Source organism: Alnus glutinosa, chromosome 5, assembly GCF_958979055.1.
Source record: "Alnus glutinosa chromosome 5, dhAlnGlut1.1, whole genome shotgun sequence".
Taxonomy (NCBI): domain Eukaryota; kingdom Viridiplantae; phylum Streptophyta; class Magnoliopsida; order Fagales; family Betulaceae; genus Alnus; species Alnus glutinosa.
The window spans coordinates 29,855,794-29,875,009 of NC_084890.1; the positions used below are offsets into that span (position 1 = coordinate 29,855,794).

Sequence of the window (19,216 nt, forward strand, 5' to 3'; positions counted from 1 at the left end):
TGACTTTGTGAGATAAAATTTGAAAAAATTTGAAAAAGTTAAATAAAATATGATTTATTTTTGAAAAAAGTTGAATATTATTCAACTTTATTCAACTTTTTATACGAATCAAACACTTATTATATCCTACATTAAAGAAAAAAATATATAAAAAAAGCTAAAACTTTTTATTACTTGTCCGTATTTCAACTTTTTTTTCTTTTTTTCTTGACTTTTATTATTATTATTATTGTTGTTGTTGTTGTTATTTATTATTATTATTTTTAGTGCGGGATTATTTTTACTTCATTTTTTTAATATAAGCTTGGCTATCAATAAGATCAACTTGATATTTGTGGAAAGTCAATGAGTCATGACATTGATGATGATAGTGAATTTGTGATGGATCTGTTTAAAAATAAATTTTGAGGACAGACAACAATTAAGCATGGTAGATGATTTACAGCTTGCAAGGCCCATACTTAAGATATTCCACTGAGCTTTCAATTCTTGGACCTGTTCCATACTTAATAGTTTACTTGGAAATTCATTGGTTACCTTCTTTCTTTTTTTCCTCTCCTTTTTTATTTTTTTAATTTTATTTTTATTTTTTATGTCCACACAAGAGGGTCCACTGTCTTTTGCCAAATTAATGAACTTTCAATTCTTGGACCTCTCCCATACTTAATAGTTTACCAGAAAATTCATTGGTTACCTTTTTATTTTATTTTTATTTTTTTTATGTCTATACAAGAGGGGAGGAGGGATTCGAACTAGTGCATTTTGCTTCATGAGGCGTGATCCCTAACCAATTGAACTACCCGTTTAGAACAATTCATTGGTTACCTGAGCATGCCTATTTCTACATCCTGTAAAGTATAATATTCTGAAGTCAAGTTATTTACTAAAAAGAGAGGATTGAGGAACAATATGTCGAAATAAATAATTTACTTGATTCAATGAAAGAAAATTCCGAAGAAATAACCATTATTTCATTCGAATCACCTATTCTAGGAACTAAACCAGCCCTTAATATTTTGATCTAGACAAAAAGTTGCTCAAAATATCATGACTAAGTAACTGGTAAAAATCTTTTGCCCTGTTGAATATTGTGAGCCTAACCAAACACCAATAAAGAGAGACAAGTTTTAATATCACTTCGATCGAGAAGAAACGAATATTTCTAAAACACAGCTTGATTTGAAGGTAATTAAATCATTTATTGGGTGGATGTTGTGGGTTCAATGTTATCATTCATTTATAAACGTGAAAAATAAATTACAAAGTAAGGAAAAAGGAATTATAAAACGTACGTAGTTCATGAAAAAGTTTTTCATATTACCGTCGGCTCCATCACTAGCTTAGGATCAAGGAACATTTTTCTTAAGACTGAATTTTTGATATCATAAAATGGGTAGTCAGGTAAGTAAATAGAACCACAAAACTGAGGATAAGTATGATCACAAAACACTACTTTTCGATATATATATATATATAGCTTTTACTTTTCTTTTTCTAACGGTCAACGAAGTCAATCAAAGCCCAAACCACCCCCACCCTCTTTTTCCAAGAGTCAAAATTTTTTCCTTTGAATTTTTTGATGCTCAAATCAACTTATATATTAGTCGCACTTGAGCTCTCACTAATCCCCAACACCTCAACCAACAAACACTACTCATGGAGAGAACTTGTTTCCCATTTTCCTTTTTTGTGGCACTTCTCATGGTGCAATGTTACGTGGCAAGCCTAGATGTTGCAAATGTTCCTAACATTATCACTGATCAATATGCTCTTCTTGCCTTAAAAGGCTCAAATTTCTTATGACCCTCATAATGTTTTGTCAAACAACTGGTCTACCGGCACCTTCATTTGCAGTTGGGTTGGTGTTACTTGTGATTCTCGCTATCAACGAGTAACTGCTTTGAACCTTTCTTACATGGATCTTGTAGGTACTATTCCTCCACACATGGGAAACCTTTCATTTCTTGTGAGTCTAAACATCGAAAACAATAGTTTTCACGGTTCTCTGCCCAACGAGTTGTCTCATCTTTACAACTTGCAACACTTATCATTTGGATTCAATAGCTTCAATGGAGAAATCCCATCATGGATTGGGATGTTATCCAAACTTCAAAATTTGTCTCTATTTGGTAATAGTTTCACAGGAACTATACCACCATCTCTATCAAACATTTCTTCATTGCAAGTAATTAATCTTGGATATAACCAACTTTTGGGCTCCATTCCATCCTCCATCTTCAACATATACAGCTTGCAAAGAATTGATCTTAGAGATAATATGCTTTCTGGTCCGATGCCCTCCATTATTTCCAACATGTCATCATTGCAAATCATTGACTTAAAGAGTAATAATCTTTCTGGTCCACTCCCAAATGATACTTTTGATAATCTTCCCTACTTACAGCGGCTTCGTGTATCTTATAATCAATTTTCTGGCCAACTCCCATCTACTTTGTTCAATTGCAAACGACTGCAATATTTATCATTTGCGATTAATGATTTCATTGGAAGTATACCTTCAGAAATTGGAAACTTAATCATGCTCACAGAGTTATACTTTGACAACAACAACTTTGAAGGTATGTTTAGTATATCTGTGTGTAAGTACCCGATTGATGACACATAGAACTCCAGAACTGTCAAAGTTTATGGTTTTATAGCTACGTACCCATCTCTTTCTATTGTTACATTCCCCACTCTTTTCCTCTTTTGATTAGTCTAAATTAAATTTCTTGCTTCCATTGTTTTGTTTCTTTAATTCAGTTTAAGTTGGGAGGTCATTGAATATAATGCTGAGCGAAACAAGAATAAATTTGTTGTTTTTGTTTATTTAGATTATTAGTTTTATTTGAATTTAATTAGAGGTTTGGCCCAAAGTTTTAAGTTATTTGTAATTCAATAATGGACTTAGCTCAAAAGTGAGTCACATTAGCTTAGGTTATTTGTTATTTAATAATGGGCTTGGCCCTTAGCCCAAAGTGAGTACATTAGGGTTAGGGTTAGGGTTAGGGTTTAATCTATGAGTCAATTTAAGCGTAATATTCTATTGTAATAGACAGTTTATGATGAATAAAGAAAACAGTTTTGTTCCCTTGAGGTGTGACTCCTCTCTTCTTTCTTGGTGGTAAGACGCTACCAACGCCAATGAGATGCTGGTTTATTTTTTCATCTTCGTTAATTTGGTGAGATTCTGAATTAATCTAAGGTTTTTATTTATTTTATGTTATTTTGTTTTTCCCCTGCGTCAGAATATATCGACACTTGATCACTTCACCAATGGAATTGGTGGCAGATAGCAGATGGTGGAGTGAGGGAAGACAAACAGTTAGACAAAAAGTTTGAGAGGAGAGGATGGCAAAGTGAGAGAAATAGAGGACACTGAAAAATACTGAGTCGTGAAGGGAGATCACAAGAGTTTGAGAAAATTTTGAATGAGAGAGGGAGAGGTTGTGATTGTTAAAGAGGCGGTGAGATAGTAGATATTTATTTTTTTCATAAACAAGTTTAGGGTTCGTTTGGATGTTCGATTTTTTCAAATTAAGCTATATTGTACTATATTAAAAATTGTGAATACCAAGAAAATTCGAGTTTTGAACTTATGTTTTGATGATTTAGAAAATCTGAAGCAAAATTTGAAAAAAAATGTTTGGGAGTGTGAATTGAATTGAATATAATTGAGAAAAATATATATAAAAATGATTTATTATTATTATTATTATAAAACTAAAAAACTGATTTTTATTATTTATTTTTTAAAAAAATACGTAGTTAAATATTGGAGTGGTTTTCGAACCCTCCCTAGGAGTGGCTCTACCACCCCCAGCAACTGTTTGGGGGTGACACGACCACCACCGAATTTGACAGGGGCGGCCGACCACCCCTGAAATCGCTTGGGGGTGGTCGAGCAATCCCCAACCGCTCTTTCGGGAGTGGTTGAGCCACCCCTGAATCAGACGGCCACCCCTCAAAATTTGTCGAGGGTGGCTCGGCCACCATCCAATAATTTCGGGGATAACCAATCCACCCCTGGACAATTGGGGGTGGTCCGGCCGCCACCTTCAGACGACCAGGAGTGGCTCAACCACCCCTAGGTTTTTTGTTTACATTTTTTTTTTACTTTATTATTATTTTTGAGTTGAGTTAAATTTTTTTGAGTTGAGTTAAAAACTGATTGAAAAGCAGATCAGGTAAAACCCGAACATAGTTTTCATTTTAAATTCTGAATTCAAAAACCATCCAAACATGATTTTTAAATATAATATAATATAATTTGAAAAATGTAGACACCCAACTAGAAGTTATATGATTTTTTTAAATATAATATAATATAGTTGGGTTATACGATTTTTTTCAAAAAGCTTGAAGGGTTTACACTTTTTTCATAAACTTTTTTTATTGAGTTAGAAGGGACGTTTTCACTTTTTAAGATATTAAGAGGATTTTTTAAAACTGATGACGAGATAATTTTAAATTTTTGTTCAACTAGAAGTGGTTTTTTTTTTTTTTTTGGGTAGGGGAGAAGAATTAGGAGAGATTTTTTAGTACTCCACTCTCCACCATTGATTATAGTACAACTTGGATGACGTTGTACAAAGCAGCCTCTAGAAAAGGAAAGAGGCTATGAATTAAGCTCACTTGTTCGAGCAATTTAGGGTACAAAACTTAACCACCTAAGGTAGGTGGTCCACAACTTTTTTCTTGTAGACTACACGAGTTTCACTGAAACTCAGACGGTCTAATTATAGTGATTCTCATTATTTTGTTTAGATTACATGACATGTTAACCATCAATTTTACATCCAAGATTGTATTTTGAGAATTGTGAACAATTCTCAAGATCAAATATTTTGATGTTCCTTGTACACCTTATCTTTATTACGATGATTATCATCTCCAATTTTCACACACTATATAATTGAGCTTCTATTTCTATCTTAGGTGCACCTTACATTTTGGTTTTTCTCAAAATAAGACAAACTTTAAGTTCGCGTCAAGCATGAAAAGAAAAGAGATCATTAATTAAAGAAAAATTTGGTTGACAGAACTTTTGACATTGATGAAAATGTAACTTTCAATTCTAATGCTAACATTTCCTTATCAGAAATGCTACATGCATTCTCACTCTCATATTTTGAAGTGCAAACTCCCCTAACGCAGGAATAAAAATCACCATTAGATTTTGAATGAATCACAATTAAATTTTAGATTCAATAGTAACTTTTACTGTTACGTCAAGCAACGTGCACTAGAGAGTGTGAGAGTGAGAATGTGTGTAGTATTTCTTTAGTCACCTATACTGTAAATTTTAATATTTGTTTCGAAATTGGAACCTTTCAACATATTTGCCTTAATTAATTGCCTCCAATGTGGCAAATATGTTGCATAAATTCTCAAATGAAATTTCAAAATAATATTACTAACACAGAATTCTCCAACACAACTCTCAGCTACCGAATCAAGTGTAGCTAAGTGACTAAACCTCGTTTGCTTCTTCCTTAGCCGAGTCCTCAGAAGGGTGTTGTTCTTCCTTAACCAACACAGCGTAATTCTCTTTGACGCTTCCACTGAATCCACAATTGCTCATACTTCAAATTCTTCTTTCTGCAACAAAATTGTTCGTTAGCTCATCCTAAGAAATCACCAAGCCTAGCTTGTAGCTTGTTGGGGATGCTCTCACACTTTAGCTTGCATCATCGATCAAACTCTAAAACAGTGTAATTTAACTAATTTAAGTTTTGAATTTACGAAGATTTTAAATCTAAATTTAAGATTTTTATATATTTTTTTTTCTTCAAATCAATACTTGAAGCTGAAATGAAAGTTTGAAAAAGTAGTGAACTGGTTCACGGTCTTCATAAAAAGCTAACACCATGTTCTGTGAATGATACTGGTTGGTGAATTGAAGGATAAAAACAGAACAATCTGAACAGAGGAATAGGAAAGTGGACCCTCTCTGTTCTCATCCAAAGAAAGCAAGCTATATAGAATCAAGGCACATTTGAAGGGGTAGAAAATGTCCCCTCTGTTTACGCTGATGAAGGCCATCTTACTTTTGCCCCAAAATCTATGGTAAAGACAACATATATAGTAAGGACTTGACATGAGTTTTTTTCTTTATCTTGGTTCAATTCATTTCAAAAAGTTGGAAACTACTTTCTTCATAGAACCTGTGGTATCTCATAAGTCTAGACTTTGGTGTAGCAATTTTTCATTTTCTAAATGACGGATTAGGAAGGGTGCTAATCAATTATTTAAGACAAAAAAGAAAATCAATTAGTATAGGCTGAAGAACAAGTAATTTATTATGTTGGAATTCTTTTGTCGAATGTGCATTGTTCTGTATTCTTTGAGGTTTTTATAAGATATAACAATGATTATGTTGACTAATTTAATTATGACTACAAGAGGTAATGTTTATCAAATTGGCAAATGTTGTGGCTAGACTTGGGAAAATAATGGATCAATTGTGACTCATAAGCCCTTTTTTCTTGTTATTATATATATATATATATATATTTTAATTTTTTTCTAACTTCAATATAAGCCCTTTAGGAAATTTTAATATTTGTTCTAAAATGCTAACTGTATTATAGGTACTATCCCATCCACTTTGTTCAAGTGCAAACAATTGCATAAGTTATATTTGTGGGATAATGGTTTCACCGGAAGTATACCTCCAGAAATTGGAAACTTAACCATGCTCACGGACTTAGAGCTTGGCAAGAACAACTTTGGAGGTATGTTTAGTTTTGTTTTAGTTGATTGATCAAATGAATGACATGATTCACTTAGAATATGTTCCTTTTTGTTGCCTTGGATTAATATTGGGTACCTGTTAATTGAAAGTACAAAATAATTATGCACATCATTTTAGGAAAATTAAGGATGTAAGGAACGGTGAATGGGAAGATAGAAAATATAATTAATTATCTCCATGGTTTTTTGTAAAAACTGAAAGTATTAATCACAAAGCATTTCTGGTAATTTTAGTTTGCAGAAATTTGCATTCAGTATATAAGACATTCGAGAAACTACTCCAAAAACATGTTGCTCTCTATTCTTTTATGTGGATTCATATATCAAGGCTATATATGTACTTAAGGATTTATATGTATTTAAAAAAATAAATAAATAAAAAGCAGAGAAGGAAAAGACAAAACTGAACTATATAATTGTGATGTATAAATTGACAAACTCGTTCTCAATGAATAACAAGAAAAGCATTCCTATTCATATCAATGTTTCTCAAATAATCTTAATTTCATATTTAGGAACCCCTTTGACATCTATTTGAACGAGGGATCCAATCAAAATATAAAGAGAGAGGACGTGTAATAGATATACTAACTAGGATATCGTGACAAGTGGAAAACTTTGAACATGGCATGTGATGATTAAAATAATGATTTGAATACTTCATTAATTATATGATTCTAATACTTAAGAATCTAATTAGGCATGTTCTGTGTATCAAGAGGCTTAGATGAAAACAAATGCTAGGAATTTATAACTAGAAAATTTTGATGTGTATACTTTCATCCTCTTATTAAAGCCAGAAGTGGTAGCAAGTTCATTTAAAGAGATTATTTGTATTTTCAAGAAATTAAAAATATAAAGGAGGCATATTCTTTTTCTTTTCTCTTTTTTCTTCTAAGCAAAAATAGGGAGTACTTTTAAGTATAATTTCTTGAGGTTATTACTTTTCAATGATTACCTTTTTTGTTTGTTTCCTTCATTTTACTAAAAGTCAATGTGGTCAAGGTAAAAATCGTTTGTTTTGGTTTCAATTTGAGCTAAATACTTGTTCGTACATGTTTTATTATTATTATTATTATTATATATAATAAGAAAAAGTAGACATTTTTTTTATTGCCTCGGATTAGGTACGTTTCAATTGAAAATACAAAATAATTATAAACAACATGCTAGGAAACAAAAGGATATAAGAAACTCTAGTATAAAAAAAAATCTAGAGGATAGTAATCTAGGCTTCTTTTGTAAAAAATTTTGTTTTCTCTTTTTAAAACAGAAGCATTAACAAATAACCCAAATATAAAACACTTATTAAAAAAAAAAAAAAAACAGTTTTCACCTAGATCCTTCGATCAAACTCTAATTTGTTGCAATTAAACTACTTTTTTGTCATTCTCTCAAAAATACCCGTATTTTCTTTTTAAAAAAATAATTAAATATATATAAAAATAAATAAATTTTGATTAAATACTAAAATACAGATAGTAAGGTTTGATTAATATAAGAAGAATTGCATGAACTTTTGATTTTTTTTTTTTTTTAAAGAAAATAGGGGTATTTTTGAAAAAGGTTAGAAATGTGCCAAAAATATGACAAAGTGCCACACCTGTTAGTGCCAAAAATCCAATAAAGTGGCAAAAACTACAACAAAATGGTAGTTCCATGGGTCTAACTTAAACCAGATACGTTGTAACCGACAATTAGACTCTGATTTTATTTGTAAAAAATTCACATCTCTTCAAGTTTCTTATTCGTAATTCAAATTAATTATTTTGGTTCAATTAATTTCAAAATGTTCAAAACTACTTTTCTTCATGGAACCTGTCGTATCTCATAAGTCTAGACTTTGGTGTAGCAATTTTTCTTTTTACAAATGATGGATTAGGAAGGGTGTTAATCACTTATTTAAGATAAAAAAAGATAATCAATTAGTACAGGCTGAAGAGATAGTGATTTATTCTGTTCGAAGCTTTTTGTCAAATTGGCATTGTTCTGTATTCTTTAAGGTTTTTATAAGATATAACAATGATTATGCTGACTAATTTAACGATGACTAATAAATGGGTATGGTGGGAGAGAAGGAACAATATCTACAAGAGGTATTGTTTATCAAATTGGCAAATGTTGTGACTGGACTCGGGAAAATAATAGATCAATTGTGACTCATAAGCCCTTTTATTTTGTTAGATTTTTATTTTTTATTTTTTATTTTCTAACTTCAATAAATGTTTGTAATGGTAATTGTTTTTTAGGTCAAGTCTCTTCTAGTTTGCTTACTTATAAGAAGTGTACCATCAAAAATTGGCGGCATAAGTATGCTCACAGTGTTACACCTTAATAACAACAATTTTGGAAGTATGTTTAGTTTTGCTTTAATTAACTGGTTACATATATAGATGACATCATTAACTGAACTTATTTATTTCTTTATTGCATGAGGTTATAATTATTGTTGTTGGCATTATTATGTATTCTCTAAGGTTATTTTGACTAATTTATCGATGACTTATAAATGGGTATGGTGGGAGAGAATGAACAATATCTACAAGAGGTAATTGTCTTTACGGGTATCCTCAAATTTGCAAATGTTGTGACTAGGTTGGAGAATATAATGGACAAATTGACTAAGCCTCATTTTTTTTGTTAGATTGTTTTTTGTCTTTTTTTTTTTTTTTTTTTTTTTTTACAAACTTCAATATTTGATTGTAAATGGTAATTGTTTTCTAGGTCCACTCCCTTCCGCTTTGTTTAACTGCAAACAACTGCAAATTTTATGGATATCGTCCAATAAATTCACAGGAAGTGTACCTTCAGAAATTGGAAACTTAACCATGCTCAAACAGTTATACATTGACTATAACAACTTTGGAGGTATGTTTAATCCTCTTTTACTTTATTGATTACATGGACGGCATCATTGACTTAGGATATGTGCCTTTATATTGCCTCAGATTGCGCACCTTTCAATTGAAAGTACAAAATAATTTGTCCATAATATAGCAAGAAACAAAAGAATTTAAAGAACTCTGAAAAAATAAAAAATTCAAGTGGGATAGTTATCTAATTGTCTATTGCCACTAAGGTGTAATGATCCCCTTGGGTCGGGTATGTCGGTTGGGCTTTTGATTTCAATAACCAAGAATAAGAATAAACAAAAGATTAAACGCTATTTTGTTTTTTTCTCAAAAAAAATTATCCCAGATCAGGGTTTGGTTCAAAAAAATTATCCCTACCAGTTACGTTGCATAATATCAAAAAATAAATAAATAAATAAATACCTGAAAAGAGATTAAAAATAAAAAATGTAAGTGAAAACAAAGATTTTTTGGTAAGTGCTTTCTCTATCCTTTAACATGTAACACCCCGATTCTACAACGGCACATAAAGCATATATTTCTCTATATAAAATTTTCATCAAATGTCTGCCTTTAAGAATTCCCACAAGTTAACCAGAACATTTATATTCTTTAATATGTTCTATAAATCATCAATATAGTCATCCAAGAATTCTATATTCACATGATAAAATTATAAGACATTTAAGCCTAGTACTTCAAAGTCTTTCAAAAAATCAAAATACAATTCAACATAATAATATCAATTAATTCTTAATGATCACTATTATCATACCCCAAGTTAACAAAATATGAATTCAATAACAATACATCATAAAACGTTAATTTAATAATCCCATTGGTATTGAAATATAATACCATACCATAATATATTTAATTACTAGAGCTTGGAATACATAACTAGGTTCTAATTAAACTAGACATTATACTTGGGATTAATTTGCACTTAATCCACAATCCTTATAAACTCTATCTTAACATTGGCTGAGTCTATATATCAACATCCCAATTGTTATTACCATTTATTCGACTAATCTATTTAATATATTTTTATACCCGCTCCTACCTCAAGCTACTTAGCAAAACCCAACAATCAAGACTCAAAATGAAGCTTCACATCTCTCTTTCCTCACGCCCAACTGCCCCTAATTCGGCCAGATCAATCCAAAAATCACTAAATCAAAATTTCTCTTGAACCCCAGTTGGCTTGAGAACCCAAAATACTTCATTACAATCAAGCATAATCAAGATTATATCACCAACACTCACGGGTCCTCTAACTAAAACCATAAGACCATCATAAATTCAAATCTCTAAGAAACAGGGCACCCTAAGGAAATCATTCCTCCAATCGGCCATGAATCCTTCAAAGCCATAGCTTCAACTCCTAAAACAGTCAATTTTCTCAAGTCATCAACACAGCCCAGCAAAATACTAACTAATTGAAACTCAAAATAGATGAATAATTAAATCATAAAACAACCCAAATCAACCTTCAATAACCGAAACAGGGGAAATAAATCAAACTCCGAAACCCACTCTAATTCGGCCAAGAACAGCAAATCAAAACACCCAAAATCTCAATATAACATTCACCAAAGAACCCAAAACAGCTGAAACTCAAATCAAATAATACTCTAATCTGCCATCACCGAAAAACCCATAAGAAAATCAAGAGAAACAAACCTAAGAAATCATACCCAGTCTTTAATTGATCCAAAACATCTCCAATAAAATCAAAATTAAACATAATCTTAGCTTTTAGCACGATTTTCGTGTTCTAGAACTACTGGGTAAATCAAATTTACTTGGTAATCTCAAATCCTTACCATGCTGATTTCCGTTTGATACTGACGAGCTAGAGAGTAACAAAATTACATGCTAATTTTGCCGGAACAGGGCCGTAAAACGCAGTTCCAGCTGCTACCCACTCACAACGTCGGTGGCCCAACCACCGTAGCCACCCAATTTCAAGCCCCTAATTCGGCCAGCTCCTTGGAGGATGAAAACCTTGTTACCTCTGGTAGCTCTTCTCCATCGTGAATCTGTCTCTCTCTGCTTCGGTCTCTCTTCTCTGTCTCATCATCTCTCTCAATCTCTCGGTTTGTAAAAGAAAAGGAAGACGGAGATGGGTTTCGGTTGAGATGAAGAAAACAGGGGAGAGTTGTGGGCAACAAACCAAGAGAAGGAAAGGAGAAAATATGAGAGAATGGGGAAGAGGGGGAAACGTTTTAGAGCGCAGGGGAAGTAAAAATGTCAAGAAAGTATTTCTTCTTCTAAAAGCTTCTCCAACACGTTTTGGACAAGTCATGAGTCACTCGACCTTTCTCTCATGTTTATCTTCTTTTCTGAATCACGCCAGTGCTCCGTACAATAACGGCTGGCATTTCACTAAAATCTAGCACATGATTTGCAAACATAACACTCACTATCTACTCAGAGCACTCACACCAATTTATGGAAATTTTGAGCCAAAATAGATAACCAAAACCTCTTTTTTCTAGTTTAGCTAACCACTTTCAAAATTATCCTCCATCTGATTATCTAGATTTTTATCTATTTTATTAAAATAATCATTTTTAATATTTTTTTATTCTTTTTTGTTAAAACCTCGTATGCACTCATCTCTACAAACTGAACCAAAACAAAGAGCATTCTTCTTCTTCAACGAAAATTAGACAAAACCAGAACAACAACCTTCTTCTTGAACGAATATCCCACAATTTCTATTCTTGAAACTAAGGCGAAAAACATAAATGAAAATCAAAGAAAGATGACCCAATCTAGTATCAAAGAAAGATGACGAACCAGAAAGGAAAATCAACTAAATGGGCAACTAAAACTAACCATTAGGAAGATGTGCAATGTATCAAAGAAAGAAGATGAAACAATTAAATGGGTAACTAAAACCAAAAATTAAAATCAATTAAATGGCTTCCCAGGCACTAGCTCTGGTGCGAAATCGTAAATCAGACGAAATCGTGAAGCTAAAGCAAACAAGGTTGACAGTTCAAGAGGAACTTAGGAAAAGAGATGATGAATTACTTATCTCAAAGATCTGCTTAGCAAATCCATGAGACAAAGAGATGAAGCACAAGAGAAATGTCAAAGGTTCCTCCTTGAGAAGCTCCTCCTTTAACAACAACAGCAAGAGACAGGTCCTCTTTCAGGAATTTTTAGCATTGAAGATGAACCTAGAAGAGGAATTGACTCCAACAATGGCTTGCTGGGAGAGAGAGAGAGAGAGAGATTGGTGCGTTGAAGAGACTCGTTGAAAAGAAAGAGAAAAGAAAATAAAATGATGCTGGGAGAGAAAAAGGCCGATGCGTTAAACGAGAAAAGGAAAAAAATAAAATAAAATAATGATACATTCATGTACAGTATCACGCCCCATGTGGCGTGATACTGTATATGAACGGGTTTTACATTTTGGTTTACGGAATCTGATGGAGGCGTTTTTTCGTGTTTTGATTACGTATTCTAACCAAAAGTTGAAGATAGCGAATTCGGTGTGAATGCTCTTAGCCTAACCGAGTAAGCTGAAACTTTAGCTTATTCGGTTACTACCCAAAAATAAATCCATTACCTCTAAATAAAATCGCATGATGCTTTTAAATCATCCGTGACGTAAATCAGTCTAAAACAAACTCCTTATAAAATCAAGACTTGTAAATTAAATTCCACCGATTAAAATATATTTTCATAAATATTCACATATCTCTAAAAATACCCCCGAGATTATTATTTTGGCCTTAAAATATTTTAACGTGATTTTAAATCTCGAAATCAAAATCCGTTTATTCCGAGATTAAATTTTTACATAACGAATGAAGTATGAGAGGAGAGGATGGCAGAGTGAGGAGGCGAACGATAAGAGAACAAAATCCAAGAAGAGAGGATGGGGAAGTGAGAGAAAGAGAGGACAATGATAAATCCAAGTGGTGAATGGATAGGGGAGGAGAAGAACAGCAACGTCGTAACCAACAGACTGTGTGACTGTGAGGGTTTTTTTTTTTTTTTTTCTTCTTCTTCTTCTTTGTAGGTGAAGTTTGGCTCTTTTGAGAATATGGGAGACTAGGACCATTAGAATAAGGAAAACAATGGCCTTGTCACTGCCGAGAATGGTGGAAAGAGAGCTTGTCGGTAAATTGAAAGGACAGAGATGACTAGTATAAGTTATATTACCACTAGGTCTAGGAGCAGTACTATCGACACTTTGATTAGAACTCCCTCCCATTTTATAGAAAACTTGAGCTTTTGATGAATTAGGATCCAAGTGTACGCGTACAAGAGCTGCATCCATGGCGATAGTAGCACACCTAAATGTTCAAGTAACCCCACCAAAATATACATATATAATTAAGGGAATGAAATAAGCTTTAGGGTATCTGCTGCTAGTACTCTAACGGTTTAAACACAACAACTAAGCCATTGTGGAAGCTAGAGGAGAGCTTAAGAAAAATAGTCTTGTCAAAAGAAGGATGTGGCCAAGAAGTTGAGTACCATGAAGTGGAATTTATCACGCGTTGTAGAGCCAAAACTAACAATGAGCAAGTAGATGACAAGAATTAGGGGGAGTCAAAGGGATAAGAAAAAAGTGTCGTGATGGGGACAACATGCAAATGGAGTATAGTCCATATGTTTTGGAGGTGGCTCATATTCAACCCCGCCAGTCATTATGAGTATGAACTGCTGAAATTTTCGAGGGCTTTGAACTCTCTGACAAATCGTAATCTTCTTCATTTAGTTAAGGAAAAGAGACCTAATATCTTATTTCTTTTAGTGATGTTTACAATATAACAAGCTCATATTTATAGGTAAATGTGACTAAGTGTTAGACTTCAATTATAGCTATGTCACAGTCTTCAATTGTGACTAGGTGATAGTCTTCAACTATAATTAGGTCATAGTCTTCGACTGTGGGTAGGTGTGCTAGCTAGTCTTCAACTGTATCTTGGATTCTTGATCTCTTGATATACTCTAACACTGTGTTAAGGCCTAAACGACAAATGGAGGCGTTCCGGAATGTATTGGAGGATTGTCAACTAAGTGATTTGGACTTCACAAGGTCTAAGTTTACATGGTGCAACAACCGTACGGATCATACTTTTAGTAGGGAAAGGCTTGATAGAGCAGTGACAAATCTTAATTGGTTTGGGAATTTTAAGGATGGGGATATCCGTGCCTTGGTTGCTAGCAATTTTGACCATTACCCTCTACTTATAAATTATCAATTATGGACGTTGGCGCAGAGACTACAGCAGTAGAAATTAGACTTTTAAATTCAAGGACAGTTGGATGGTTAAAGATGAATGTTAAGAAGTGATCAAGCGGGCTTGGTGAACTAAGGAGCATTTGGGAGACATGCTAAAAAATGTTTAGTTGGGGCTAGAGGAATGTAAGCAGCGTTTGATATCATGGAGAACAAGCATGAGGGAGCATTCAGGGGTATTGTTGAAACATGAATTTAGTAAACTGGAGACTTTCCAAGGATGTGTAGACGCAGATTCAGTTTGTCGTGTAAAGCAAATTCAGATGGAAATTGATGATATATTGGAAAAAAGATGAGGTGCACTAAAAAGGTTTTGTGAGTATAAACATTTTGTAATTCGCTCATTCTTCGTAATTTATTGATTTTTTGAGTTTGGCTGCCCCGCACTTCGTAACCAAATATTTTTGTTAACTACTTACTACTTTACATATTTGGTTAATTGTTTGGTTATGCTTGGTTTGGAGCATTTATTATTTTCACTTTTATGCAATGAGGTCAATTGGAACCTTGTTTGCACCATACTTGCTTGGGAGTGATCGAGCCGAGAATAGGGTCTCCAGTGTAATCCATACATCGCGAGAAGAGGTGAGAGTCAAAATATGTGGAAGGACTTCTTCAAGGGTTGAGACGGAACTAAGCACCAGTTGTCCTGGTGATACCAAGTTTGGTAGGGAGCTTTGTCTGCTATGGACGCAGTAGCATCGAGGTGTTTGGGATGTGGTCGTGGATTTAACTGTACCATCAACAAAGCCGAAAGGGCTATGACCTTTCAAAAAATTGGTGATTAAAAACCTCTATAAAGAGTAATTATCACGGTTGAGTTTAAGAGTGATGTGGTGGTTGTGGGGTTGGGAAGGTTGAGACAGAGGCGGAAGGGGTGGGGAAGGAGGTTGAAGAAGTAGCCATTGACGTTAGTCTAGAGTGGCTTTGATACCATATAGAATTTGTTTGATTTCTGTCTGTCTACTTCAAACGTAGAGCAGTATGTTCTATTTATAATCAAAGAGATAGTTATCCATTACAAGACTTGTATCATACCTATCTAATAGAAACCTTTTGATACACAATGATCATAAGATATGATTCACTATGAGTCTTGTTCTTGATTGTTCTTTTGATTTGGAGAGTTTATGCTTGAACTGGTTTCTATCTGTTCTGCATGAGTTAATAGAAAATTCGAGTGGGTGTAAATGATCCCCTGAGTTGAGTATGTCGGTTGGGCTTTTTAAATGTGGCTGCTTGCAAGCACGAATGGAGCAGTGCAGCGAAAACATGATTCAGTAATGCAGCAGAAAAAAGAATCAACAAAAGAACAAACATGATTTATATGTATGAAAAAATAAAGAGAATGAAAAGACATATTAGGGTACAATGACTAATAATTGTTTGGGCTTACACACTGTATAAGCAGTTGCTATGCACGGCCACTTAATTAACCAAGTTAAGCCCATAGAGTATTGCCTTCTTAAAGCCCACTTTATTGTGATGCATTGTTGTTCACTTGTATGTGCAATTCCTTTAAATCACATTATTATTTGTTTTGAATAATAATGCATGATTGTTCATATTGTTCATATTGTGACAGGTGCAATACCAAGAGAAATTGGTAATCTACAAAACCTTGAGATCTTCAGTATCGCATTGAACAACTTTAGTGGTCCAATTCCATTTGAGATCTTCAATATCTCAACAATACGAACAATTGCTATGACTTGGAATAATCTCACAGGCCATCTTCCATCAAATGTAGGCTTCTTTCTTCGAAATCTTCAGGGTCTTTATCTCGGAGTAAACAAACTAAGTGGAATAATACCTAACTCTATCTCCAATGCTTCACAACTCACTATACTAGATCTGAGCATCAACTCATTCTCGGGCTTAATTCCTATATCACTTGGTAATTTATGGTTCCTCAAGACGCTCAACCTAGTAGGAAATAACTTGACCATTGACTCTTCCACTTTAGAGCTCAACATTTTCTCTTCTTTGTCAAATTTGGCATATCTAACACATTTAGATTTGTCAAGTAATCCATTGAATGACATCCTTCCCAGTTCTATTGGAAATCTCTCTACCTCTCTTCAAGTCCTTACCATTGAGAATTGTAATATTAAGGGCATCATTCCTAGAGATATAGGCAATTTAAGCAACTTGACGACTTTGTTCCTAGGGACCAATGAATTGGTTGGACCTATTCCAACTACCGTGGGAAGATTGCACAAGCTTCAAGGTCTCGGTCTTAATGATAATAGACTAGAAGGTCCCATCCCATCTGAACTTTGTCATTTGGAGAACTTGTATGAAATGCATTTTAGTGGTAATGAGCTTTCTGGACCCATTCCCGCATGGTTGAATAATCTCACTTTTCTAAGACATCTTTACTTAGACTTTAATCAATTAAATTCTACGATTCCATCAAGCTTGTGGAGCCTTACAAATATCTTGGAGGTCAAGCTCTCAGCAAACTCTTTAAGTGGCACTCTCTCATTAGAGATTGGAAACATGATGGTCTTGAGAGTATTAGAGTTATCAAGAAATCAACTATCTGGTCATATCCCAACAACAATTGGTAGCCTAAAAAATCTAGCTAATCTCTCATTGGCCGGCAATCGATTAGAAGGCTCAATTCCTGAATCTTTTGGTGAATTGGTAAGTTTGGAATTCTTGGACCTTTCCAGTAATAATTTATCCGGTAAGATTCCAAAGTCCTTAGAAACAGTTTCACAACTCAAATATCTAAATCTCTCTTTCAATAGACTACAAGGAGAAATTCCTGTAGCAGGACCATTTGTGAACTTCTCTGCTGTATCATTTATGTCAAATGATGGACTTTGTGGTGTTCCTCGACTGCATGTTCCCCCATGTAAAGCAATTGATCCTCGACCAAAAACGACCACAACAGCACATATATTAAAGTATGTATTACCAACGATTGGATTAACAACGTTTGTAGTTGCTCTTGTGTTAGTTTGGACAAGACGCCAAAAAAGGAATATGAAAATTCCAGTGGAGGAAAAATCATTAGCACTAGCCACGTGGAGAAGAATTTCCCAACAAGAACTTCTACAAGCAACAGAAGGGTTCAGTGCAAGCAACTTACTTGGTAAAGGGAGCTTTGGATCAGTATACCAAGGGAGACTCTCAGATGGAATGATTGTTGCAATAAAAGTTTTTGATTTGGCAGTAGAAGGGGCTTTCAAGAGTTTTGATATAGAGTGTGGGATACTACGCAATATTCGTCATCAGAATCTTCTTAAAATCATCAGCACTTGTAGTAACATGGACTTCAAAGCTTTTGTATTGGAATACATGCCTAATGGGAACCTAGAGAAGTGGTTGCATTCTCAAGACCACTGTTTGAGCATCTTACAAAGACTAAATATAATGATCAATGTCGCATCAGCACTGGAATACCTTCATTATGGTTATTCAATACCTATTGTTCATTGTGATTTGAAGCCCAACAATATCTTATTAGATGAAGATCTGGTCGCACATGTCGCTGATTTTGGCATTGCCAAGCTTTTGGGTGATGGGGATTCTATGATGCAAACCATGACTCTCGCTACTATTGGGTATATGGCACCAGGTGATGTTTTTACCTTACAATTAGAACTTGAATCTCTGGCATTTTATTCATGCATACTTGAATAACTATAGCCTTTTTGTAGAATATTGACTATAGCACCTTTTCTTTTCTTTTTTCTTTTTTTTTTTTTTTTTTTTTTTCAATCGCTATTGTGCTATACATAATTATGTTCTCATGATTAGTTGTTATGTTCCAAATAGAGTATGGGTCGGCAGGAATTGTTTCTACAAGTGGCGATGTCTATAGTTATGGTATTTTGCTGATGGAAACTTTTACAAAAAAGAAACCTACTGATGACATGTTTGCTGGAGAAATGAGCTTGAAGCGTTGGGTAGAAGAATCAGCAGCCTTTTCAGTAACTAAAGTCATTGATGCCAATTTATTGACAACCGAAAGTGATTATGCTTCTAAAGAGGATTGCATATCATCCATAATGGAGTTGGCATTGCACTGTTGTGCAAAGTTACCTGAGCATAGGGTTAATGCAAAAAGTATTTCAATCACACTCAACAAGATCAAATTGAAGTTTCTACAAGATAGTGAAGGAAGCTAGTATGAGAGCATCAAGTTTGTTCATAGCTCTTTCATGTTTGTCCTCTTGAAACAAATCTGTGTTCTTGAAATAAATTTTTGATTGCTTAAAATTACTGTTTCATGTATGACAAAGTAGAATTGATTTCTTGGAATATTGGTTACATGTTAATTTTATAATTAAATTATTTGCTTGATTGAAAAATGTGCATAATT

At 33.7% G+C, this 19,216-nt stretch overlaps 1 protein-coding gene across 1 annotated transcript; it reads left to right on the top strand.

The window, feature by feature from the left end:
* The first annotated feature begins 1,640 nt into the window (after positions 1–1,640).
* On the top strand, positions 1,641–19,159 carry LOC133867779 (probable LRR receptor-like serine/threonine-protein kinase At3g47570). Its single transcript, XM_062304541.1, has 5 exons — positions 1,641–2,579; positions 6,594–6,737; positions 9,481–9,624; positions 16,466–18,469; positions 18,670–19,159. The coding sequence occupies exons 1-5, from the start codon at positions 1,916–1,918 to the stop codon at positions 19,020–19,022; spliced, it is 3,309 nt and encodes a 1,102-aa protein (XP_062160525.1). The 5' UTR covers positions 1,641–1,915; the 3' UTR covers positions 19,023–19,159.
* The last annotated feature ends 57 nt before the right edge of the window (positions 19,160–19,216 follow it).

What these genes read in the sequence shown, in the direction of transcription:
- LOC133867779 (XM_062304541.1), top strand. Translation starts at nt 1,916, where the DNA reads ATGGATCTTGTAGGTACTATTCCTCCACACATGGGAAACCTTTCATTT. An exon ending in TGACAACAACAACTTTGAAG is followed by an intron (nt 2,580 to 6,593) that starts GTATGTTTAGTA and finishes ACTGTATTATAG; the next exon opens with GTACTATCCCATCCACTTTG. An exon ending in TGACTATAACAACTTTGGAG is followed by an intron (nt 9,625 to 16,465) that starts GTATGTTTAATC and finishes ATATTGTGACAG; the next exon opens with GTGCAATACCAAGAGAAATT.